Source organism: Gymnodraco acuticeps, unplaced genomic scaffold (assembly GCF_902827175.1).
Source record: "Gymnodraco acuticeps unplaced genomic scaffold, fGymAcu1.1, whole genome shotgun sequence".
NCBI classification, from domain to species: Eukaryota; Metazoa; Chordata; class Actinopteri; order Perciformes; family Bathydraconidae; genus Gymnodraco; species Gymnodraco acuticeps.
This window is the reverse complement of record NW_022990389.1, coordinates 264,649-291,041: the sequence shown is the minus strand read 5'-3', so window position 1 is coordinate 291,041 and position 26,393 is coordinate 264,649. Positions and strand designations below refer to the sequence as shown.

Below are 26,393 nucleotides of genomic sequence, written 5' to 3'. Positions count from 1 at the left end.
TTCTTGTCCTGTCCTCTGTTTATCAGTCAATGCAAGCACTGTTAATCCATTTTATTTTTATTTAACACTTTCATTTCACCTTAGCACAGAGAAGAAAACATTTCCCCAGTTGATTGAACAGCCCTCTGTGAACACTACATCTCTATTGAAGTACGTTCAAACCGCAGTGAGAAGAAACTGGAACATGTGAAGTTATTGCCTCTTGTCACCCTTGACTACATTTGGTACATTCATGTAGAATTTGTAAAACCTTTGAAAACAATGGTTTGGATGACTGGAATGTTCAATAATGAAATACTAAACATTGAAAGTTAGCAAATAAATGACATATTTCAAACAATTACGCGCATGTAGCTTAGTGAATATACGTATGATTTATTATGCATAAATCCAAACCATTAAAAAGTGATATAGATATACTCTTTCTCTAGAAGTATCTGCACACTCATCCCTAGCCTGAAGTCTAAAGATGCTGCTTCTCTGCAGGTTACATCTGCATGGCTCATTTGGTAAACAAATGGGTGAATGACTTCCTGTCATTCCTTATGGACATGAGACAACAAACTGCCTTTGACTCTTGACATAAGAATCTTGTTTTCTACAACTGTCAGTTTATATCAGTTCAACAGATACTGATATCAAACTGCACAGAAGAGCAATGAAAGCAGGTCCATTCCCCCACACAGATCATAGAGTACATATGGTCAAAATAAAACTTCATTTATCTTATGGATTAAACCCAAAGCAACAGAGACCTTTCTTAGCTCAGTAGCAAATGAGCTCACATGTTCCTTGGCTCTATTCACCCAGAACTAAATATAATTTCTGATTTCAGCTGCTGTCTGAATGAAGCTCGATAACAAAGGACTCCTTCCGGGGAACATGAGCCAGTCCTGAGAGGGGAACACGTGCCTGTAGCGTTGCATGAAATTGTACATTGGACCTTTTTGTATCAATACACTAAAGTGAAAGGTCCATATTATCCCACTGCCTTGATGTTGTACAATGCAAATGGTGGTACAAAAGTAAATCTGCATAGCAAAATGTTCTGGGCAGAAAAATATATTCCTTACTGTCACTTAAACATACAGTGATCAGTTCATCTACAGCACAGCAGTGAACACATTCCACCGGGGCGCCTTCTGCAGCTTCCTGTCTGTGGACTCAGTTGTTGTGCATCGTTTTGCATAGATCCAAGAGTTGTAGTGGTGCAGATGCTCATGCAGCAGGGGGAGGGGGGGAGATTTGGGGGGTCAGATGTACTTGTTGGCCAGATTCTGGACATCGTTCTTAGTGAACTCTGCGCTCTGCACAGCAGACAGATGCTCAAACAGCTGGGTCATGTAGCGACGCTCGTCCTTCTCCAGCAGCATCAATACAACCTGATAAAAAACACAGCATTTCATCACCAAAACCACACAGAGCACAACAACGTGTTTTAATTCAATAGTGCTCGTGGTGATCTATGTAAGGAAATATGCAGGCTTGGGGAAAAAAATATCATATGTAATGGAATTACGTAGTTAGGAGAAGATCTGTAACTTTTCCCTTACAGTTACAGAGTGACCTTGTCTATTTGCTTATTTTATGTTAAGGTAATCCAAAAGTAACAAAGTAATCAGGTTACATTACTATATTGATATTGGTTAGGTAACTGATTACTTTTGAACAGGTCAAGGTAACATTTGTAATTGTAACAGAATACGTTCCACTTTTTAAGTATATTCATTTTAATGTCCAAACACTGATGCTTCTGTAACAAAATAATTTCCCAAATTGGGATCACTAATCCATCTATCTATCTGTCTGTCTGTCTGTCTATCTGTCTGTCTGTCTGTCTGTCTGTCTGTCTGTCTGTCTGTCTGTCTGTCTGTCTGTATGTCTGTCTGTCTGTCTGTCTGTCTGTCTGTCTGTCTGTCTGTCTGTCTGTCTGTCTGTCTGTCTGTCTGTCTGTCTGTCTGTCTGTCTGTCTGTCTGTCTGTCTGTCTGTCTGTCTGTCTGTCTGTCTGTCTGTCTGTCTGTCTGTCTGTCTGTCTGTCTGTCTGTCTGTCTGTCTGTCTGTCTGTCTGTCTGTCTGTCTGTCTGTCTGTCTGTCTGTCTGTCTGTCTGTCTGTCTGTCTGTCTGTCTGTCTGTCTGTCTGTCTGTCTGTCTGTCTGTCTGTCTGTCTGTCTGTCTGTCTGTCTGTCTGTCTGTCTGTCTGTCTGTCTGTCTGTCTGTCTGTCTGTCTGTCTGTCTGTCTGTCTGTCTGTTTTCTGTCTGTCTGTCTGTCTGTCTGTCTGTCTGTCAACACATCACCCCTCATCCACCTTCACTGGCTCCCGGTCAAGTCACGCATCCAGTACAAACTCCTCCTGCTAACTTACAAATCTCTCCACTCCCTAGCCCCTCCATACATCTCTGACCTCCTTCAGCCCTACACCCCCTCTCGTCACCTGCGGTCCTCTGACAAAGGGCTGCTCTCCATCCAGCGCTCCAAGCTGAAAACATTTGTCTACAGAGCCTTCAGTGTCGCAGCCCCCACCCTCTGGAATTCTCTCCCCTCTGCAATCAGGAATGCAGACACTCTGGACACCTTCAAAAAACACCTCAAACACCATCTGTTCACTCAGGCCTTTGGCCTCAACTAATATACAGTACTCAGCAACCTGTTCCTGTTTTGTTTTCTTCAGCCTATGTATCTGTATGATTATTAGTACTTTTTGTTGTGTTACTTCCCATTGTAAAGCGTCCTTGGGTTTCGTGAAAGGCGCTATATAAATTGAAATTATTATTATTATTAGTCTGTCTGTCTGTCTGTCTGTCTGTCTGTCTGTCTGTCTGTCTGTCTGTCTGTCTGTCTGTCTGTCTGTCTGTCTGTCTGTCTGTCTGTCTGTCTGTCTGTCTGTCTGTCTGTCTGTCTGTCTGTCCCTTCCAACCCGGGAGATGTGATTTTGCTAAATTACTTATTGACTTATATGAAGCATCTCACCGAGAACCTGTGGGTGGTGTGCAGATGATGGAGGTGTTGGTACACCAGGTGGGGGTCTTTCTCCAGGAGGTGTGAGTCCAGTGCTTGCATGATGAAGCTGATGGTGTTCCCATCCAGCTGGGTGCTCAGGAAGTGGGGAAGCCTCTCGGGGGGTGTTGAGGCCAGCAGGGCCGCGCAGGCCGCCGTGTTCCCGCTGCAGCGCGCTGCGTTCAGGGCCTGGCCGTACTCGTAGGCGTTGGTCAGCTGAAGGTTGATGGGTTCCTCCCCTCTGGGACTCTCTGACTGAGCAGCGCCCAGCGTTTCCTCGTCTCCAGCAACCTGAGGAAGAAGAATTACAGAGTTATTTACAGAGGAGAGAAGGGGGGAAAGGGTTTGTTTGAGGAGCATCCAGGTAAATACATAGAGCGTTTACAAGCCAGAAAGAAGTCAGGTGTTTTTAAACCCAAGAGCACATTCTGGACACATCATGTTGCACTCAGTGCTTGAATTGGGTCGGTACTCACCGGTACGCAGTACCGGCACTTCTGATTTTTACCCATGTGGTACCGGCACTTCTTACTGAGTACCGGCAAGGTGCCGGTACTCAGTAAAATGCCGGTACTCAGCCGCGGGCGGCATCTCATGACTCATCTCATGACTCATCTCATGACTCATCTCATGACGCATCTATGACGCATCTATGACGCATCTATGACGCATCTCATGACGCATCTCATGACTCATCTCATGACGCATCTCATGACTCATCTCATGACGCATCTATGACGCATCTCATGACTCATCTCATGACGCATCTATGACGCATCTCATGACGCATCTCATGACGCATCTATGACGCATCTATGACTCATCTCATGACTCATCTCATGACTCATCTATGACGCATCTATGACGCATCTCATGACTCATCTCATGACGCATCTCATGACTCATCTCATGACGCATCTATGACGCATCTCATGACTCATCTCATGACTCATCTCATGACGCATCTCATGACGCATCTCATGACGCATCTCATGACGCATCTATGACGCATCTCATGACTCATCTCATGACGCATCTATGACTCATCTCATGACTCATCTCATGACGCATCTCATGACTCATCTCATGACGCATCTATGACGCATCTCATGACGCATCTCATGACGCATCTCATGACTCATCTCATGATCTCATGACGCATCTCATGACTCATCTCATGACGCATCTCATGACTCATCTCATGACGCATCTCATGACACATCTCATGACGCATCTATGACTCATCTCATGACGCATCTCATTAAGCATCTATGACGCATCTCATGACTCATCTCATGACGCATCTCATGACTCATCTCATGACGCATCTCATAACTCATCTCATGACGCATCTATGACGCATCTCATGACTCATCTCATGACGCATCTCATGACTCATCTCATGACTCATCTCATGACGCATCTATGACTCATCTCATGACGCATCTCATGACTCATCTCATGACGCATCTCATGACGCATCTATGACGCATCTCATGACTCATCTCATGACGCATCTCATGACGCATCTCATGACTCATCTCATGACGCATCTCATGACTCATCTCATGACGCATCTATGACACATCTCATGACGCATGTATGACGCATCTCATGACACATCTCATGACACATCTATGACTCATCTCATGACGCATCTCTTACGCATCTATGACGCATCTCATGACACATCTCATGACGCATCTATGACGCATCTCATGACGCATCTATGACACATCTCATGACGCATCTCATGACGCATCTATGACGCATCTCATGACGCATCTCATGACGCATCTATGACATCTCATGACACATCTCATGATGCATCTCATGACACATCTCATGACGCATCTCATGACTCATCTCATGACGCATCTCATGACTCATCTCATGACGCATCTATGACGAATCTCATGACGCATCTATGACGCATCTCATGACGCATCTCATGACTCATCTCATGACGCATCTCATGACTCATCTCATGACGCATCTATGACGCATCTCATGACGCATCTCATGACTCATCTCATGACACATCTCATGACTCATCTCATGACTCATCTCATGACGCATCTCATTACGCATCTATGACGCATCTCATGACTCATCTCATGACTCATCTCATGACGCATCTATGACACATCTCATGACGCATCTATGACGCATCTCATGACACATCTCATGACGCATCTATGACATATCTCATGACACATCTCATGACGCATCTCATGACGCATCTCATGACTCATCTCATGACGCATCTCATGACTCATCTCATGACGCATCTCATGACTCATCTCATGACGCATCTCATGACTCATCTCATGACGCATCTCATGACGCATCTATGACGCATCTCATGACACATCTCATGACTCATCTCATGACACATCTCATGACACATCTCATGACGCATCTCATGATGCATCTATGACGCATCTCATGACGCATCTATGACGCGCCGCAGTGATAGACTAGAGCAGAAAATACATCACATAACTTTAGCATTTCGAACATGTTAGCGTGGCTTAATAATAGTCCGAAAAGACAGCGGTTGTCGCCGGACAAGGATTCCCTCTCTCCTTTCCTGCTGAAAGATGGTGAGTGTACTCAGGGACGAGGAGTCATTTAACCAGCCAGTAGGAGTCAGGCTTTACTTTCTTTTATATCCATAAAGAAAAAGTAAATCTGTTTACAGTTGTTTCATTATGGATGTTGAGAGGTATCCATAGATCTCTTCATTTTGCTCTCAAAGTGCACCAGATTGATGCATCTAACTTCAATATTTAAAAGAAAAATCTTCCTGGGGGAGCATGCCCCCGGACCCCCCTAGGGTGTCAGGTCCACTCCCCACTTATAAAAATAGCACTTTACCTCTGCACCCCCTCTAATCTCAGATGGACCCGGAGTCATTTTGTTTAAGTACAGTGAGCCTTTCTAAAATATACAGTAAAGAGACAAACCCACCAGCATTATAGGATATACTATGACTTTGAGCCAAACACTTGTTTTTGGGCTGTATAAATAAATTGACTTGAAACAGTTGCTGATTTAGAGTACTGGCTCCTTTTTTATTCCAATTCAAGCACTGGTTGCACCAGTGGTATATCTGACCTCCTGATGAGCGGTATCATAATAAGCACTTAGGGTTAGCTAGATGTGAAGCTTGTTAAGTAGAAATGAGCAGCTTTCTTAATGCATTGTGCATTTGGCCTGATGGTTCAGATTATTTGAACTAAAAAGAGTACATTTTCCTATTCTTGCCGCAATTTGTTTTTCAGTGGTTGGAGAGAGGGCTGTTTCCACTGCAGGATACAGGTTTACTCAACCCGCTCTTCTTTTGCATCCCATTAGGGAAATATGAATAGTAGTGGTATTTTTATTTCATATCAACTCGGCCAAGCGAGCTGAGCCAAATTTTGAAGGTCTCCTATTATACTATTTTTAGGCATATATTATAGGTTTCATATAAAAAACATGTCTCTGAAGTGTTTTGCTCAAACAGATCACCCATTGTAGCATGCCTCATACCCCTCTATTTCAGCCCTGCTCCTAAAGTGCTGATTCTGGGTCTGGACCTTTAAATGTAACCGAGCTGCTGCTGGCCACGCCCCTTTGGAGCTGATGCTGGCCACGCCTTTTTGGAGCTGCTGATGGCCACGCCCCTTTGGAGCGTCCACATGCAAGCTCTGTGAAGAGAAGGGTGTCTACCAGCAGAAACTCCGTGATTAAACGACATATTATGTTCCAAACCACATCAAGCATTATTTCTGAAACAGTATGGAGCTCAACCGCTTTCTCTCTCGCGGGGTTACCACAAGGACAGTACCTTTTATATCCGAGTTCTTTACACATACTCTCTCCAGTACAGCGTTAGCTCTGAGCAGGGGCGTCGCAAGGGATTTTGGGCCCCATGAAAAGAGATCACATTGGTTACTTAAAATTTTTTTTCTTAATGTTCTAAAATAGTTTGGGCCCCTGTCAGTCACGGGCCCTTAGAATCGTCCTAACTTTTCACCCCCTTACGGCGCCCCTGGCTCTGAGTGTTAGCGATGCTTGCTAATGTAAACAAAGACCATGTTACTTCCAAAACACGTCTCATTGTTTCTGATAGCAACGTTTCCGTGGGCGTAAAGCCAGCCCACATTTTGGTAATGTCGTCATGACTGCAGCAAATCTGGATCAGCTTCGTTGTTCCCCGTTTTTAGAGAGGTGGGTAAGGAGGAAAAGAGAGAGCGTTGTATTTTATGACACTTTGTGTCTCCTTACACACCGGGGACACATATTTATGTATAAAAGACATCAAAAAGTGCATTTTGGGACTTCCGGTTGGGCATGACGGAGTAGAGACGTGCGTAGTTCTGCTCCCGCAAACTTTTGTGTTGTAACTTTTCTGAAGCCCATAACTCTTCTCTAACTTACATTTAAGTGAACATTAATATTATTCCACTCACAACGCCACGGTAGTATGTCGTCCAAACCGGCGAAAAGAAACAAAAAAGAACAAACCGCCAGGACCGATAGCCCCGAGCTAGCTAGCAACAATCTCAGCATGGCGGGCATAGCTGGCCTCCTTGAAGAGCTCTCTCTGCCGACTTTAAGTCTGCTATCTCAACTCTCGAAGCAAAACTAGACCGAATTCAAGCGACTGTGTCAGACCGGGCAGACAATTGCTTCGCTCGAGTCCAATGCTAACTTGCAGGACGAACGCATGTTAGCCCTGGAGGCTACTTGTGCTACGCTAACGGACAGCAATGTTAAACTGCTGGCCAAAGTCACTGATCTCGAGTCCCGCAGTCGGCGCAACAATATAAGAATTGTCGGTTTGCCAGAATCCATTGAGGGCCCTCATCCCTCTACATTCTTCCCGAAGCTGCTGATGGAGGTCTTTGGTGAGGGCGTCCTTGATTCGCCGCCGGAGTGCGACAGGGCCCACCGCTCACTCACCGACAAGCCCAAGCCGGGGCAAAGGCCATGGCCGGTCATCATCCGCGTCCACAGGTACCAGCAGAAGGAGAAAATTATCCGCGAGGCCCGGGCCAGGAGAGGCAAGCTACAGTACCAAGGTACGCCCATCGCCATCTACGAGGACTACACACCCGAAGTGATGGAACAGCGCTACAAATACCGAGAGGTGATGGCGGAGCTTTACAACCTAGGGCTCAAGCCAGCCCTGCTGTTCCCTGCTAGGCTTTCCATCGTATCGAAGGAGGGAGGTAAGAAGAGATTCTCCTCGGTGGCAGAGGCTAAAGGCTACATAGCATCCATTCGTCCTGACGCTGACTAGCACTAACGGTGCCGATAACTCTTGCGTCTGATGGGACGTTTAGTAAGAGACTATTACTACTTTTTCTGATTCTGCTTTCATGGACACTTTTTGTACATGCACCTTAGCCGCTCTGGTATTTGCACTGATAGTTTGAGCCTAGTGCTGATATTGCAATGAACATGAATGCACCTGCTACTGTTTACACTACATGGGACCAGAGTCCTGCATCGGGTCGGGTTTCAAACGCTTTTTTCCGGGTTCGGTTCTGGGTAAAACAAAGATGATGCGGGTCGGGTCGCGGGTATTGCATAATAAATATATTAAAATAATAATAATTTAGTTTAATGTTTAAATCCTCAGACCTCTCCCCCGCGGGACCGCGCATAATCATAACTTCTGCAGCGCATCAATCTGCTGCTGTGCGCGCCACATTCGAAATGGCTGAGGTGAAGCTCTCTAGCGGAGAATACAGCATTTTCAATAACACTTCCTCAAGAGCGAAATCCAACGTCTGGGAGGCTTTTTGTGTCATCCTAGATGAAGGAAATAACCAACATCCCACGCTTTCTGAGACAAATATGAAACTGCGTGTGTTAATAATTGCACGTTTTCACTGCTCATAGGCTATGCGGGTTCGGGTCGGGTTGCGGATCTTGTGCCGACGGGTCGGGTCGGGTTGCGGAACTAATTGGCAATATGTGCGGGTAGCGGGGCGGGTTCGGTATTGCACGTCGCGGGTGCGGGGCGGGAGCGGGTCTTGAAAATCAGACCCGTGCAGGACTCTGCATGGGACCCAAGTACTTGGACTGTTCTGAATGCTGTTTGAACTGATTCCTTCTATGGGTTTTAACCCTTAAAGTGCAATTTTATTTTGTTTTACTTGATCTCTGGGCCTTATTTTTTTTTATGTATGTTACTTGAGATCTATGTCAGTGCCTTATTGCCCTCTGCTATGCTTATATTGGCTGGCTGTTTACCTATCTATGGATGTTGTTATAATTACTATTCTATGCATATATATACACTTGAGTTTTTGTTTGTTTGTTCACTTTAATACTCTTCCGTGTTACAATGGGCTTCCCGCTTTTAGTATAGGGAACGGGACCCCGGAAGATAAGTTCAGCTGTTGAGCTTTGAGCTATAGCGCTCAGACAAGGTTTGTATTTGGGATGCTCCAGGTATGGTCACATTTGGGTTTATGGGTTGTGTTTTGTTTATGGTTTGTCTATTTTTGCCTTCGCTTGTTTTTTTTTGTACTGTTTCTTTCACCTTCCCCGGTCTTCTTTTTCCCCCCCACCACTCCTCTCCCCTCAGTCCTCGGGAAGCACAACGGTTCCAGACCACCTTCATTAGACTCCCCATATGACTAACAGTATGACGACTGCTGGCAGAAGTGTGCGCCTGATCTCCTGGAACACCAGAGGAATGAACAAAGCTATTAAAATTGGTAAGGTCTTGACTCGACTGCAACATCTTAAAGGGGACATTATATTTTTACAAGAAACACACCTTAAAACGTCTGACACCCTTTGCATCAAGCGGGCGTGGATGGGCCATTACTTCCACTCAAGATTTTCTAGTAGAGCCAGAGGGGCTGCCATTATTATTCACAAGAGTGTGATGTTCGTACCAACAACTACTATTCTCGACAATAATGGCCGCTACGTCATAGTTTCAGGTGTCTTGCATGCCTGTAATTTTGGTTTCCATTTACGCACCCAACTGGGATGATGACCAATTATTTATGAACCTTTTTGCTAAAATCCCGAACGCAGACAATCACCGCATAATCATGGGTGAAGATTTTAACTTGATTCAAGATGTGCACCTCGACAGGTCATCCCTTAAGCTTGGCACTCTCTCAAAATCAAAATTATGCAGCACAATTAGGAATCTCAGACCCTTGGAGATTTAAAAACCCTCAAAGTAAAGCTTTCTCTTTTTTCTCACACGTCCACCACACATTCTCGCGAATAGATTTTGTTCTGCTTGATGACAGCTTGCTACACCTTGCCAGCGCGTGTCAATACCATCCTATAGCCACCTCAGATCACGCCCCTGTATCAATTGACATCCACTTCCCTCTTAGTGTTACTCCCGCTAAGTTGTGGAGGTTTAGTTCCCACCTGCTGTCAGATGACAAGTTTAAGGACTTTGTTAATTCACAGATTCGTTTATATATCGAAATTAATGACACTGCTGATGTAAGTTGTGGAACAGTGTGGGAGGCTCTCAAAGCCTATGTTCGTGGGCAGGTTATATCGTATGTTTCCAAACTAAGAAAGGATGAAAGGGTTCGGCTGTCGGCAATTTTGGAAGAACTTCTCCGAATTGATGAATCGTATTCCTCCTCCCCCTCACCGACCTTATATAAAAAAACGCATATTATTACATTTGGAACATGACCTTTTAATGACGAGCGTAGCGGAGAGACAACTGAGGCAAACTAAGCAGCGCTTTTTTGAACAGGGGGACAAGGCTGGGAGGCTTCTGGCTCAACAGGCTCGGGCAGTTAACGCCTCCAGATTAATCCCCAAAGTAAAGTCGCCCGAAGGCAATTTAGTCTCTGACCCGATTGAAATAAACAAGTCTTTCTTTGAATTTTATAATAATTTGTACACTTCTGAATGCCCCATAATTGGCACAATAAACCCAAATCCTCTTGACTCCTTAACTTTCCCCCAAATTGACGTAGTTAACGCAGGCGGAATGGGGGACCCCATTTCCACTTTAGAGATACAGGAAGCCATCAAATCTATGCAAAATGGGAAATCCCCTGGTCCGGACGGCTTCACAGTCGAATTCTACAAGGCGTATTCGTTTCTTTTGGCCCCAATTCTAGCAAGGATGTATAATGATTGCCTTAAAGAAGGCAGATTACCTCAAACCCTATCCATCTCTCTACTATTGAAGAAGGATAAAGATCCTACTCTTTGTGGCAGCTACAGACCAATTTCCCTCCTAAATGTTGATTGTAAAATACTGGCTACGATTTTGTCCGTCCGCCTCCAACTCGTGATACCTTCTATAGTTCCGCTTGACCAAACAGGCTTTATGATAGGGAGTCACTCTTTCTTCAATACCAGGAGGCTACTTAAGTTATTTTCTCGCCCCCGTCCAATGTCCCTGAAGTCATAGTTTCACTCGATGCGGAAAAGCTTTTGATAGGGTGGAGTGGAGCTACTTGTTCTTCATTTTAGAAAAATGTGGCTTTGACTCCAAATTTATTTCTTGGATTAAACTTGTATACGCCTCCCCTTCTGCATCGGTAAACACAAATGGCATTCAATCGTCTACCTTCCCTCTCCAACGTGGGACACGCCAGGGCTGCCCGCTTTCTCCCCTATTGTTTAATTTAGCCATCGAGCCTCTAGCTATATGGCTTAGAGGCCACAATGGGTTTGAGGGCATCACTCGCCATGGTATAGTTCACAAACTTTCCCTTTACGCAGATGACCTTCTCCTATACATCTCCAATCCTGTGTCCTCTCTCCCTCCTATATTGTCAATCCTTGAGCAGTTTGGTCGTTTATCAGGCTACAAATTAAATCTCCAAAAGAGCGAACTATTTTTTGTAAACCAACTGGCGAAGACACTCCCCCCAACCGCTTTTCCCTTTAATATTGCATCAGACGGCTTCAGATACTTGGGGGTATCCATCACCAGCTCCTTTAAAGATCTGTTTCCCAAAAATTTCCAACCACTCTTAGCTAAATGCAAATCGGATCTATCTAGGTGGTCTTCCCTTCCCTTATCCCTTGTTGGCCGTGTCAATCTTATTAAAATGGTAATTCTGCCGAAGTTCTTATATCTCTTCCAGCATATCCCAATTTGCATCAATAAATCTTTTTTCACCAGTCTTGACAGTCAACTAAATGCGTTCATTTCGGATGACAAACCCGCCCGTCTTAAAAAATCAATTCTTCAGCTCCCCAAGTCGGAGGGCGGCTTGGCACTCCCGAACTTCCGTCACTACTACTGGGCCTCTAATATTAACCGACTCCTTTACTGGACTGGCCCCAAGACTCCTAACTCCAGCCCACCATGGGTTCACATGAAGATCTCCTCCTCCTCTAGCTCCTTACACTCTGTGATTTGCTCCCAACTTCCCGTAATGACGCACAAAATCTCAGTCAACCCAATTGTTACCAGTACTATTAAGATTTGGCTTCAATTCAGAAGGCAACATGGCTTACACAGAGCCTCAATCCAAGCTCCGATTCTAAATAATCACTCATTCTCTCCATCCTGCTCGGACCCCACTTTCCGAATGTGGGCTGCCAACGGGCTTGTCACAATCAGTAATCTTTACAAGGATGGGGTTTTCTCCGACTTTGCATCCTTGTCAGCCAAATATCACCTGCCAAACAGTCATCTTTTCCGCTTCTTCCAAATTAGGCATTTTGCTCAAAAGCAATTTCCCCATTTTCCCAACCGCCCCCCTGAGTCAGGAATTGACCAGTTTCTCACCCTTGATTGTGACCAAAAAAGGCTGGTATCTACTATTTATGGAAAACTTGCCTCCTTTGACCTAGCCTCTACTACATCTATAAAAGAGTCCTGGCAGGGTGAGTTGGGTGTAGACATATCTGACAGTAAGTGGAGGGACATTCTTCGTTTGGTGCAAACCTCATCTATCTGTGCTAGGCATGGCCTAATGCAGTGTAAGGTGCTCCACAGGGCTCACTTTACCAATGCTAAACTAGCCAAAATATTTCCTCTTAGAAGCGATGCCTGTAACAGATGCAAGCAATCTCCTGCCAATCACACACATATGTTTTGGTCATGCCCCAGCCTGAATGCCTTCTGGTCTAGTATTTTCAAAACCCTTGAGCAGGCCCTTAACACACCCATACCCCGTAACCCTCTAACTGCCTTGTTCGGCGTCCCCCCAACACAGAACATGCCCACCACAACTCAGCGGGTCATCGCCTTCACAACCCTGCTGGCCAGGCGTTCCATTCTTCTTAAGTGGAAGCACGTCTCCCCACCCACACATGACAGGTGGATACAGGAACTATTACAGTGTATTAATCTCGAAAAGATACGATTTTTACTACAAGGATCCCTGACACTCTTTCATAAGACCTGGACTCCCTTACTACTGCTAATCAATGACCTTACAATCAACCCTGATGCTGATGAGGTGTGAGTGAACCCGGTGGGGGGGGGAGGAGAGACCTTCACTTCCCCCTTTCCTTATCTCCCTAATACATTGACCATTACTTGTTTTGTCTTCTCTGTTTCCTCATGTAACTTGCAGTACCGTTATTTCCCTGGTATTTATTTTTTACTGACTATTAACATGAAGAAGCACCTGTATTTTGATGTAATTTTCAGTTATTGGTCTTTCATGTAATTTCTACCCCTCTTTTTTTTTATGCTGGTGTTTTATGTTTTGTAACTTTTTGATTTATGTCTTGTTTATAATGTGATCATAGCCCATAGGGGTGAGGGTGGGGGGTGGGAGGGAGGGGTGAGTTAACTATTTAATTTTCCTACAGACCATCTTCTATACATGTGTACCTACTGTATTGCCATTGTGATGCCATTGTATGTCAAAAAGCCAATAAAAAGATTTTTTTTTTAAAAGAAAAAAAGTGGATTTTGCATGATATGTGACCTTTAAAGCTGATCCCCCTGCCTACGTTAGAGGTTCTATCAGGCAAGCAGAAAGTGTCCACCCTGGGATAAGAACTAGAGAAAACACCCTGTGATGGAGCATTGCTGCACCATGCTGCAGAGACACAGCGGAACATGCAGCACGTGTGGCCTGCGGTCCGGACTTTGGCCACTAAACCAACATCAACACAGAGCCGAGCGCTTTCCTTCAGTCTCCTTCAGCCCCCCCCAAGCCTTAGATTAACTTCTCCAACAATGACATGCTGACAAAAGAGTGTCAAGTGGTTCTGCCCTTCTTTTATTCAAAATGAGTGGAAAAGACTTTACTGCACAGGAGCTGAGCTTGGACTGTATAGGATATTTCATAAAAATAGAATAATATAAGGAGACTGACCACCCCCATGGGCTATGGTTTATATGTGTATCTTATTGTTAGATTTTGTCTTTTTTGCTCAGATCATTAAAACTACACGTTAATAGCTGTTTCCGAGCTGCTCAGTGCATATTCCCAAAACATGTTCTGATTATTCCAACGGCACATGAATGCAGCACTATTGCCTTACCTCGCAATATTAAACCGTGTTATCTTAAAGAGTATTCTATTAACCCACTAGAACACTGTGTTCCCAGAATGCATTGTTCCTCGTGTTTCCTAGAGGTTCCAGAAGTGGATGGTCAGACCCTAGCTTTGGAGCTGGTCTCCTGTGGAACCCACTACATTTAGGACATCTCTCTTTAATTAAGTTTAAAGTTAGGGCTGGCTCAGGAGGACTTCTATCTACACGGGGACAGAGTGTGTGGTTTAATAACACAATATTAACAAAAGGGAAACATCATTTGTGTGTCCGCCCCACAAAGTGTTCACTAAGTTTTCTGAAACTTGCACAGCTACTTTTTCTGTTACCCTTTAACAGAGGACAAAAACAAGCAGAAAGTGCAGCATCCTCGGTGGAGGGAATACAAAAAGACAAGTGCATCTACCTCTGTGATGGGGACAGTCGTCCTGGGCTTGGCTGGTGACACATTGGCCAGACTCTGTCTGAGCAGCACCGTCACCTCCTCCAGCTCCTTCTCCGCCTCCTGCACGTTGGGGTCCTGCTGCAGGACCTCCTGTAGGTCGGAGCTGCAGGCCATATAGTCCTGCAGCTCAGCATACCAACATGTGTAAGTAGCTGAGAGCTCCAATATTATCTCATGAAATAATAATAATGTAAGGTGAGTCTTGGTTTCTAAATAAACATTTAGCATCCAATCACCTTTAGGCCTCTGTTAGCCAGGGCTCGTCTGTAGAAGGCCTTCTTATTGGTCGGATCCACTTTGAGAGCTGCATCACAGTCCTGCTTGGCTTCAGTAAACCTCTCCAACTTCAAGTAGCACAGGGCCCTACACACACACACACACACACACACACACACACACACACATTAATAGATGATAGCATTTTAATCTCTGAGCATTCATCCAGCGTTTTGCTTTCCTAATGTGTTCGGTATTTTCATTCAGATGGTTCTCAGCTACAGTGTGTATTTGCTCTGGTGTGGCTGACATTCAAGCTATTTACAAGCTAAGTAAAACAGGACACACAATAGGCTTTTCTTAAGTACGCAGGATCACATTTTCCTCGCCGACATGATTAAACATCTACGTACTGCTGTTGGAGGGAAAGTGGGGATGCTGCCCTGCCTGCTGCATGCTTTGTGCTTGCTGTGTGTGTGTCTGTAGATCAACATGATAGAGGCTATAAATGGAGTTGTGATCAACAGTGATGAAGCAGGCAGCTGTTTCCTGAGCCTCTGCCATTCAATACCAACAATACAGGCTCATTTACTAGCAGTGACAGACTGATGAGTGGCTAGGGTTAGCCAAAGGGCTAAATGCAGCAGAAGCCAGCTGAAGATAATGAATCAATCTGTTGTCATTTATCCTAACCGGAACATTGCATTTCTGACATTCCTGCATCATAAGGACACAGCCTAATGAGGAACAGACACCACTAACCTGTTGGTGTAGACAGCACACTCCTCTGGCTTCAGCTTAAGGCATTCAGTGTACTTCCCCAGTGCGTCCTGGTATTGGCCCTTCTTCACAAAGTCGTTCCCTTCTTGCTTCACTGCTGTAAAATGGACTTCTGCTTTCCTTTCTGGAAGACAAAGTGCAGTGGTGATTACTCATTGCTGCTTACTCATTGCTGCTTACTCACATGTCTTTCTGTTGAAGTAACCCCCCTTTTTTAATTTCCTACCACAAGGTTATGCCAGTCTTTTATGCTATAAAGCTGGAGGGTTTTAAATCCTTGAAATGAATGCTGTGCTAGCTAGACGTGAGGCATGAGAGTAAAGTCAGCAATCAGTCACAGTGTGGACTAAAGGCTAATCAATCTGCTGCAAAGGGTCTTATGGGAGGGAGAACTGTGCCAGCAGTCTATTCTTTCATTGGAGTTTAAAAATAGCATCAGCAGCACAGCCTAGGGAGGGGGAAAACTGCATGGTCAGTAACAGAGTGACACGTCGTCCACTTATATAACATTCTGTGTGTATCTTAGTGCAGAGTGATGGAGAAACAGGAACATGAATGTTGGTGGTGAAAGTGTGGAGAGCATTCTCTTCTGCTCCTCGCTGTCAAACTGTGGTGGAGGAAGAATACAGGTCCTTGAATTCTGGAACTGTTAAAGTACTCAATGAAGATACAATTGAAATTGTGGGTGTAAAACTGTTATATCACTGGATCATTATTTTTGATACATATTCATTTTACTGTTGTATTTGTTTTAGGTGAAGCATTAAGCATTTATACACTGTTGTGTTGCAGTCAAATCTAAAAGATACTATCCATACTACTGTATACTATCACCGTATGTTTTGTATTTGTATGTCTGCTCAGAGCTGAGTGCAGTCTTCAGACAGGCCTCATGTCACACTTTATATCCAAAGGTTACACTAAGACCCAGGTTAAGGATTTACACAGGAGCCTCAAACACTGTCAGCATGTGACTTGTCGACGTAAGAATGTTTAAAAATAAATCCAAAGAAAATGACTAGCGTAGGAATCACAGTACCATCAAAAAACATATTTTAAACATTTTGTTATATACTGAGTATTGTGATAACAAATATTGCTATATATTGTGATTTATATATTCAAAGTGTAATTTTAGATCCATCTGCAGTATGTAAAAAATAACCTTTTGTGATTTATTTTTCCCATGTCTGCATCTTTGTATTGGTCAATCTACTCAAAAAGCTATTCGTAAATCATTAGTATAACAGGTATGGATATCTCGCCTCTGTGAATATATACAATATTGCCACTTAAAATACTGCAATATTATACAGTTACAATAGCAGCGTTTTGGGGACAAACCTTCAAAGTTATGATCAGAAACCATGGGATCTTAAAGAGTATTCTATTACCCCACTAGAACACACACATTGTTCCTCATGTTTCCGAGAAGTGGAATGGTCAGATCCTACAGCTTTGAAGCTGGTCTCCTGTGGAACCAGATCTAAGTTTGGGTTCTGGAGACAGAAACCCACTACATTTAAGACATCCTACTTGAATTAAGCTTAAAGTTAGGGCTGGCTCAGGAGGACTTCTATCTACAAGGGGACAGAGCGTGTGGTATGTTGTACAGTTCCTAAAGCCCCCTGTGGCAGATTTGTAATTAGTGTTTTCCGGCTTAGATGCATTTTCTGAATGATTGATTGATCAGGACTTGTTCAGAACAGACCTGCGTCTCTGGCTGCCTTCTCGGCCCGGGCCTGCAGGAGCTCGGCACTGGGCGGCCCCTCTCTGCGGTGCTGCTGTGCTGACAGGGGCACCAGGGGGATTTCAGGGAGCTTCTCCCTCCACTCCGGGCCATCCTCCTCGATCAGCTGCCGGGTGATCCTGCAGGAGGACCAGGATCAGTCAGTGTGGCTGTCACAGACACAAGTGGAATATACTACACACAGTCACACACAGACATGGTGTTAAAAAGCTCACCGCAAGTAAGTTAGTGTGTATCTATACAAGCATTATATTGTCTCATATATGTAATTATATACGCTTGTATGTTAATGCTATGATCTACTGTATTGCTAAATACCAAGCAGCCAGGTGAGTTTACCTATTGCATAACAGAGAGCGGACATGACAGATTTAGCCTGGAGCTGGAGCTCCTTTTGAACACCAGCTAAATCTGTTGGCCACTAGCAAGACTTTGTGTGTTTGTTCATTTGATTTGTTTCTTTAAACATATGGTTACAATGCCATTTCTAGATTTTAGTATAGAAAAATATTCAAAAGGGCAAATTATATTGTGTTTTATGATATTGTACCTTTTTATTTATTTACTTATCTTAATACATCTAATGATATAATCACCCAATGGATAGCAAGGACACTTTCATGATAGATCTCTGTATCAGTACACTTAAACAGGTAGTTAGTCAGGTAGTCAGCCAAACCATGGCCGATAAGACCACTCCCTGTTAATATGAATGTTAAAACTCCTTCAGGCTCCTCTGTGTTTCCGTGAGAGGTGCGGGTAATACCTGTTGACACTGTCGTTGGCTGCCTGCACGCTGATGTCGATCTGCAGGACGGTCTTGTAATCCACGTAGGCCTTGCGGTAGCGCTCCAGAGAGTCATAAGCCGTGGCCCGGCGCAGGAGGGGCTTGAGGGAGAACGGCTGCAGCTCCAGGGCTCTGGATGGTATAAATAGATGAGACAGGAGCAAAGGATCAAGTCTGCCGCCTCTGCTGTAGATCCTCACTGAGAAGTACTCTACATTGGGATTGACTAGGAATCTATTGTATATATTTGGATGTGTTCTTGCACTCATGTACTGTGTGGATATACTGTCACACAACCCATGTTCTGCTTGCCTCAGAAGTTGAATCTTAAGCAAACACACCAGGTGTTCACATGGGAGGTTCCCACAGGTTCTCCTACTTACAGAACTTCTGAAGAGATGAATGACTATCCTTTTCAACACACCCCATCGCAAATCCCTTCATGAAATAACAGTGATCTGCGACTGAAGTGTTTCAATTGATAAGGCTGTTTGCTAAAAATTAGAAAGCCTTTCAATTAAACAACCTCTTAAGACAGCTGCATTACTTCTCACACTACTTATACACACAGATGAGCAAGTTTAGGAAATAGAGACTCTCACCGTGTGCAGTCCTGTATGCACTCTTGACAGTTGCCATCTTTAAGGTAACAGGCTGCTCTGTTTGAATACAGAATACATAGATCCTCAGGACTGTTCATTCCTGCAAAAAAGAGAAACACAGAAACTTGGAATCTGCTGACATAAGTGGCAAACATCAGAAATAGGTATTATGACCCCCTTGGTTGGTTTAATTATGGCTTTAAAAAGTCTGTATGTGTTATGAGTCATTTATCATTTTCAACGAACATATTGGAGTACTGCCAAACAATTACATGCAATTTAGCGTCTGTTATATTGGCAGTGGCGTGTAGTAATAGATGTATTTATTCTTCTTCTCAAGAGAGTACCAGAATGTGTATTTTATGTTAGTATTTTAAAAAATCTCCTGGGGGAGAATCCCCCCAGTTGGGTTTTCAGCATGTCAACTCTTTCACCTGTGGGGAAATTGCAGGATTGACTCCAGGTTGCCCTTTTTATTTACTACAAGACAAATGTGCCTTTTTATTTCATACAGTTCAATTTGGATTGAGACAGGGAAATAATCTAACCCTCACGAGTGGCGTTTCACTGTCAAGGGGAGCGGGTATGTAATTACATTGCAAATACTGACTTGAGCCCCACCGCTGTATGGGTTAGCCCTACCATAGATTACCCAACACAAATACTCGGGAGCTGCACTGTATATTGGCAATAACTTAACACACTCCACCTGTGCTGCTGTGTGTGTTTTGCAATTATGTTATCCTGTTATGACCGAATGAAGAACTTGCATTAGCATTAGAATTGTTAATATACTAACTAAAAATGTTTTCTACTTGCCTGTTATTAACTGAACATGATATTGAGGTATGAGTCTCAACAAATGAACTTGACCTTAACCAGGCAGCAGGCCCACCTTTTTCCACTAAGACATCCTAATACGTCCTGCTATGTTACCAGATTAGCAATAACACAGGGCACACCGAGGGGAAAGCTCCTGAAACGACTTTTATGAAATGTTCTCCTGAAAGTTCGACCGCCTGCTCTCAAGCTATTGCACACAGTATTTGCTATTCTTATAGCCTGACAGCCTGTTGTTTCCACAATCATTATCATTGACACAGGCACATCAAGCTTATACTGTATATTAGAGACGGAGTAGCATTCTGTTGCGACACTAAAACAGATTTAGCATGCCACTCGATCAGCTGATTTGAGATGATGACATGGTGAGGTAGTATGATGATGTCTCAGAAAATGCTCACAGTACGAACTGTGTTAACGACTGTAAAAGAAAGTGTGAATGTAAAGATGTCTCCCTCCCTACAAGTTAATTGTCTGCATGTTGAACCTGACAGGCAGCGGTTTCTCCCTCTGTCTCCCTCTCTGTGAGAATTATAGCTGCAGTCCTACAGATTCAATTTCACAGTGAGTGGTTAGTGGTCATGTGACCTAGGCAGACCTGAGCTGAGAGGCTTAGCACCGGGCTGAGGCTCAAACATAAACACTGTCCCACCGTATGTACCTCAACTGCCACAATTTGGCGCATTATTGTAAGGAGAGAGTCACGGAAGACACAAAACAAACATTGGGACCTTTTAACTCCTGAATATTGAACCATTGCCATTTGCCACAGTTCCACACTGTACAGTATGTCATGTGGACTGCTTCTTGGAGATCAGTTCGCTTGTTGAGGTTTTTCCCTCATGGAAAAAACTGCCTTTTAAGTGGTTTTAATTTTTACCTCCACTGATAAGGCAACACAAACTAAAGGGAAGCACTAGGTTTATAGCTGCAAGGTCATGTGACCTTTGATTTACAATAATTGCGATGGCCTGTTGGAGAAAGTCCTAAAGAGCATTGATGATTAAACAACATAAAGCAACATGTATTAAAATAAGGGGGATAAACTGGTGAAGAAGCTGGCCAGTTACATTACAGCTGTGTATAACACCCTGCTATAAGAACACATGTTATTACGCACAAGGAGGCGCATCTAAACTTCTTTATCATACATCCAGCTTTATCCTCCACACAATGTGACTGATCCAACCACCACAGACTATTATATTATTGTATCTATGGTAACAACAACATCATCCACCATGATGAGGACTGCTCCACCTTACCTGAATCTGTAAAGCCTTGGATGGCTTGTGAGTATTTCTCCAGTGCGTCGGCAAACTGTCCATTTTTAAACAGCAGGTTTCCTTCATTCTTTAGCCGGGACAGAGGCGGGGGCAGGGCTCCACATGGAGCATCAAGGTTGACGGTTTCCCCTGCGTTTCCTCCGACCGGGGGTTCTTTCCTGCTGCTGGGATCAGCTGGGGCTGAAGCCGTGGAGCCCCTCTTGCCGGATCCATTGGCCACCTTCTCCTTGGACTCCTGCGTGACTCTGTACTTGTCTGCGCTCGCTCCTTTGCCTCTCCGGTGTCCGTGGTGGGAGTTGTTGGGCTCACTGTGAGGACCCCCGTCCCCTCTGCTGTGGGGCTTCTTTTGAGTGTTACCCATGTCTCCCCTCTCGACAGGAGCAGCTGAGCTCTCCTCCCCTCCCACAGGCTGGCTGGGTTCAACCGGACGGGCTAGAAGGGCGAGGGAGGGAGGGAAGGGAGAGGCAGAGGGAAGGGAGAGGCAGAGGGAAGGGAGAGGCAGAGGGAAAGGGGAGACACGCCCACAGGAAGGAGTCAGTGGTTACATCACAGTGGGGGGAGGGTTGGACACACATGACACACAACCACTTCAAAGAGGGAGTTCCAGGAAGCAGCCATGCTCAGTGAAGCAAAGTGCTTGGTGGGGGAGGGCAGATAACGCGCACGCATAGTATGTCACGTTACCCAGAGGGCCATGGGTGTTTCCTTTCTCTGCAGCACAGGAGGGGCTGTGATGAAAATGACTGCTATCACCACTTAGTGTTTCTGAAGCATTCTCACATGTTGTGTGTAATTCATTGGTTTAGAGAGCCAATCCTTTGCCAGGCAGAGGAAGTAGGGACTTAGTGAAGCAGGCATCTACAGCTATACTACAGAATAGTGTACAAATATATATTTATAATATATATATAAAATGTAACCAAAAACTCATCATGATCCTTTACATCTAGTTATTAAATACTTACAAATAAGAAACGTTCTGTGGGACATTTGACTTTGGAAAACAAACCTTTGTCTTTATTATAAAGGTCATTGAGACACTTCCTGACTATATCTCATACATATAAATGTTTTAATGGATGGAATTGTCAACATCTTTAAATGTGAACTTTAACCTACCTATCAGCCAGATATTCATTAATAATGTTTCATTACATTACATGTCACTTGTTAGATGCTTTTATCCAAAGCGACTCACATACTCAATACTGTGGGCAATCCCCACAGGAGTACTTTGCTGACTGCAGTGGGGTTTGAACCTGTGACCCCCTGATCCCAACACCAAGGCTATATCCACTGCGCCACACGCCTCCCCGTGTCCTCATAGACATGTTCTTCTTTATTTCATCCACTTTGTTGTTAAATGTTTTCCTATCCTAGATTAAACCAGAATCGAATTGTTTTTTTAATAAAAATAATATACTCTAAGAGCCAGAGGCACTAGCTACTTTTATTGGAAAAGAGTTGGCAGCAATGGAGCTTTTCTATTTTATTATTTATTTAAATATATATATATATTACGCTGTTTGATTACTTGAAGAAGAAGAAGAAGAAGAAGAAGAAGAACATTACACACACACATAAGATATACATGCACACACACATTTTCACAGTCCAGATGTTCTCTCTTATTTGAAACACTTGTAAAGTTACAATTTGATATGACTTATTGGTGGACATAAGGTATCAGAGTCAGACTTTACTGTACAACTAAGCAAATTCAGTTATTTGACCCACCATAGAGCTGTTGAATCTACTCAACTAGGTGGTTCGTTTCTAAATTGAGAACAGTATTAATAATTAGTGAACAACTGCAGCCCACTGCTTTATACACAACACAAACATGTGTACTGGTTAAAAAGGTGGATTTTCAATGAAAAGACAATCTAACCTAACTATCCATGATGTGTTAGATATAGCTAAGAGACCATTACCTTCATTTAAACTAATCATAAATAGATTTCTGAATGGATTTAGGAAATGATAAGCAGTCACTGGCCAGTGTCTGGGTGTTCATCAAGGATATACGTAGATATTGATTATGGAAGTGTCCTCACCAGTCTCTTTGGCTCTGGTTTTATCGTTGTCATCTTCCTCTTCTACTTCTTGGATGAGGATTTGTTTGCCTCTGCGTCGCTGCTCGGGTTGACGTTCCTTCATCTTCTTCTCAATTTCCAATAGAAGTTTCTATATCCAAAAACAACTCACACATTATAATGTGTCTACCGTATCATCCAAACACTACTGACTAGTGGTAAAAGGAACACCTTCTGATTTATCTGAAGTACATTGAAATCCTTGAAAAATTGACATATAAACAATTCCCTTTAAACAAAATACATATGTATAAATACATATAAAATACAATACATACAACAATTGAAAAAATGACACCATTCTCTTTTTACAGGAATAACAAACTACATGATGGTGCAGTAGCTGCTGTGAGTTTTAAGAGCCTGGTCTCACACAAATACAGGGACACCTAGTGGACCAACCGGCTGCAGGCATGTGTTCACCATGCGTCAGGCTGCTGTCACCCACCGTGGCTGCAGCATTCTGCGGCTCTTCCCTTAGCACCACCCTCAGGTCTTCAACAGCCATTTGGAAGTTGCCCATGTGATTATTAACTGTGCCACGGCGTAGCAAGGCTAATGATAAAAGATCAATCACAAACAGTACAGACATTACATACATTCTTTCTTTACATCCTGTGCTTTAATGTTGCAAAATAATGTGTTTTGAGCTATAGTGAAACAATGAAATTATGCCAATAATAAAATCATATTGCTGTTGGCATGTAACTCCATTAAAATGCTACTTTACAAAAGCTATAAGCACCTTTCATATTGCCAGGCTCCAGCTCCAGAACCCTCTCACAGTCTCTCATGGCATCGTGCCAGCTCTGGAGGTGTATCTGTGCCTGTGCTCTGTTGTTGTATGCAGCCACAGCCGGTTGGATGGAAAGACTCCTGTAATGAAAAGCCAGGAATAAAACGATGAGATGAATGGACAAACACTTTACGAAACAGTATATGGGAATGGATGCACAACACACATCTAATGAAATGCCAGGAAACATAATAAGAGATGTAAGATATGTTTTATAATAGCCTGACCTGGAGTAGTATGCAACAGCCTCCTCATAATCCTTGGCTCTGAAAGCTTCATTGCCTTTCTCCTTTTCGCGATTTGCAAGAAGCAGCTTCTCCTGTTGTGTCAGCACTGGACGTTTTGGGAACACATATTTCAGACAAATTCCCACATACTTATTGTTTCTATATGACCACAAAATAAATATGAGTTGCTATGCGTAACACCTTACATGAGGCATCCACTTTAGTTTTGATTTTGGGGTGTCCCTGGTTTATAATGGCAGGTGCATCATGTTTATCCACATTTCTGTCGATTTTTTCAAACTCTTTTTCGACATCAAACCTGGAAATAAAGCATTATTTTGGAAAATGAGATATTCTGCAAAGTGATGCTGCAGCATCAATCATTTAACTGTTGGTCATTGCTATGAAAGAAGCTTTGCTGAGGCCATTTCACACAGTTACATCTCTGGAGCCTTTCATGTACAGGGCCTGCTTTGACAGTGTGTTCTTTCTTCTGAATATAAGAGACCAATGTAGAGACACAATGACTTACTTGTCCCATTCTCGATAATCACGTGGGAGAGTGTGTTTTGAAAGAGTCCACTTTTCTTTTTTAACTGAAGTCTGTAATGAAAGGAGACTCCATTTTGAGTATGTGTTTTACTTTAACACTGTTGCGTACACAGGTGGAGACTGTTTACCTGGCATAGTGGAACAGAGCAATTGGAACCTCTTATAGGTGGCATATTTTCAAACACCAGAGCATCAAACATTGACTGCTGTTTCAGTGAAGTCTCTGACGCTTTGGTTTCTTCTTGCCATTTCTGTAAAGAAAAAAGTATTTATTTGAAAAATGACTTTATATCCGAGACAACAGTGAACAGGATTATTTAAAACAAAAAAGGGATATATTGCATGCCTTCAACTCATCAGCAATTTGGCTCCACTCATCATTTGGAAGGCAAGCAGCTGTGGACACAGGCTTTTCCTTCCTGAGGGCCAGGCTCCTAGGGTCCAGTTTTTCCAAGTGATCCTCACAGAACATAATTAGATGAGGATAAATGCCCTCGTCGCCAGACCTTTACACAAAGTAAAATATTATTTTCTTAAAAGTATATTAGACTGTATTGAGTTATAATCTTGTCCTTTATCCTTTTGCAATTGGTAGTTACTTTACACCTCTGTTGATTACCATACTAAATCAATTCTGCCTTTTTAAAGGTCCCATGTCATGCTTTTCTGGTTATTACCCGTCCCCTTGTGTGTTATGTAGCTTCTGCATGTAAACGGTCTGCAGAGTCACAAACCCTCAAAGTACACCCTGTAGGGAGTAAAACTCTAACACAGAAAATACCGGTCTATGCTGCCCCAGAACGCCACGTTGGACATTTCTCATTTTCCATTGTTTTCTTCCTGGGTACCGTGACATGCCCATACCTAAATGGACCCATTGGTCCAAATGGACCAATCCGTGGAGCTCCTCACACACAGTCTGGGGGGTGCTAGTGGAGCCTTCCCCCGTCCATTCGCGATGTCTCGCAGACCCCACGCAGCACGCAGGAAATTAACCCAGCTCACACTGTCCGCTCCTCGCAGCAGCGAGCCGCGCAACATCCCGCCAACACGGCACCCAGACCCCACGCAGCATTCCCATCTGTTTGTCATTACTGGTGTCATTTTCTAGTTGCTAACAAACGCCATTGTAACACATAAACACTGATGTTCCGCTGTAACGGTGGTGGACTCATCAGAACTTGTGGGCGAGCTGACCAATCAGAGCACAGTGGGCTCTCTATACAGATATGCTGAATGAGAAACCAATGTGATTTTGGAACATTGCACAATATAAATCCATTCTAGTAGACCTCAACAATGGAATTATGATCAGTAGAAATGGCCATGACATGGGCCCTTTAACACTCAACCTCAGTTATGTGGCTTCTACCTGAGTACCGTGCAGATCTTCTCTAGGTATTTTACATCTTTGCATTTTCCAATGTAGTCGTAGTCCAGGTGCTCCACAGGGACGCTGCAGTCCTGAGGGAGGGGGCGGTGGTGAGGGGGGGCCAGGTGGTGAGGGGGGAACGATGCCTCTGTGCGGCTCATATCTGGAACAAT

General features: G+C 43.7%; 1 protein-coding gene across 1 annotated transcript; it reads right to left on the bottom strand.

Annotated features, from left to right (window-relative positions):
* Positions 1-36: 36 nt before the first annotated feature.
* On the bottom strand, positions 37-26,291 carry spag1b (sperm associated antigen 1b). Its single transcript, XM_034224442.1, has 18 exons — positions 26,256-26,291; positions 25,195-25,354; positions 24,977-25,099; positions 24,829-24,899; positions 24,503-24,615; positions 24,297-24,402; positions 24,019-24,149; positions 23,722-23,828; positions 23,235-23,364; positions 21,157-21,609; positions 19,049-19,148; positions 18,426-18,578; positions 17,621-17,778; positions 15,892-16,033; positions 15,150-15,276; positions 14,875-15,033; positions 2,970-3,287; positions 37-1,382 (listed from the first exon to the last, which is right to left on the bottom strand). Coding segments are annotated over exons 1-18 (2,682 nt in total). The 5' UTR covers positions 26,258-26,291; the 3' UTR covers positions 37-1,253.
* Positions 26,292-26,393: the final 102 nt, after the last annotated feature.

Bases quoted from the DNA above. Each gene is read 5' to 3' on its own strand.
- spag1b (XM_034224442.1), bottom strand. The intron at 19,149-21,156 runs GTAAGGTGGAGC...TCTTTTTTGCAG, and splicing joins CCAAGGCTTTACAGATTCAG to GAATGAACAGTCCTGAGGAT. The intron at 16,034-17,620 runs GTCTGTTCTGAA...TTTGTCTTCCAG, and splicing joins GAAGGCAGCCAGAGACGCAG to AAAGGAAAGCAGAAGTCCAT.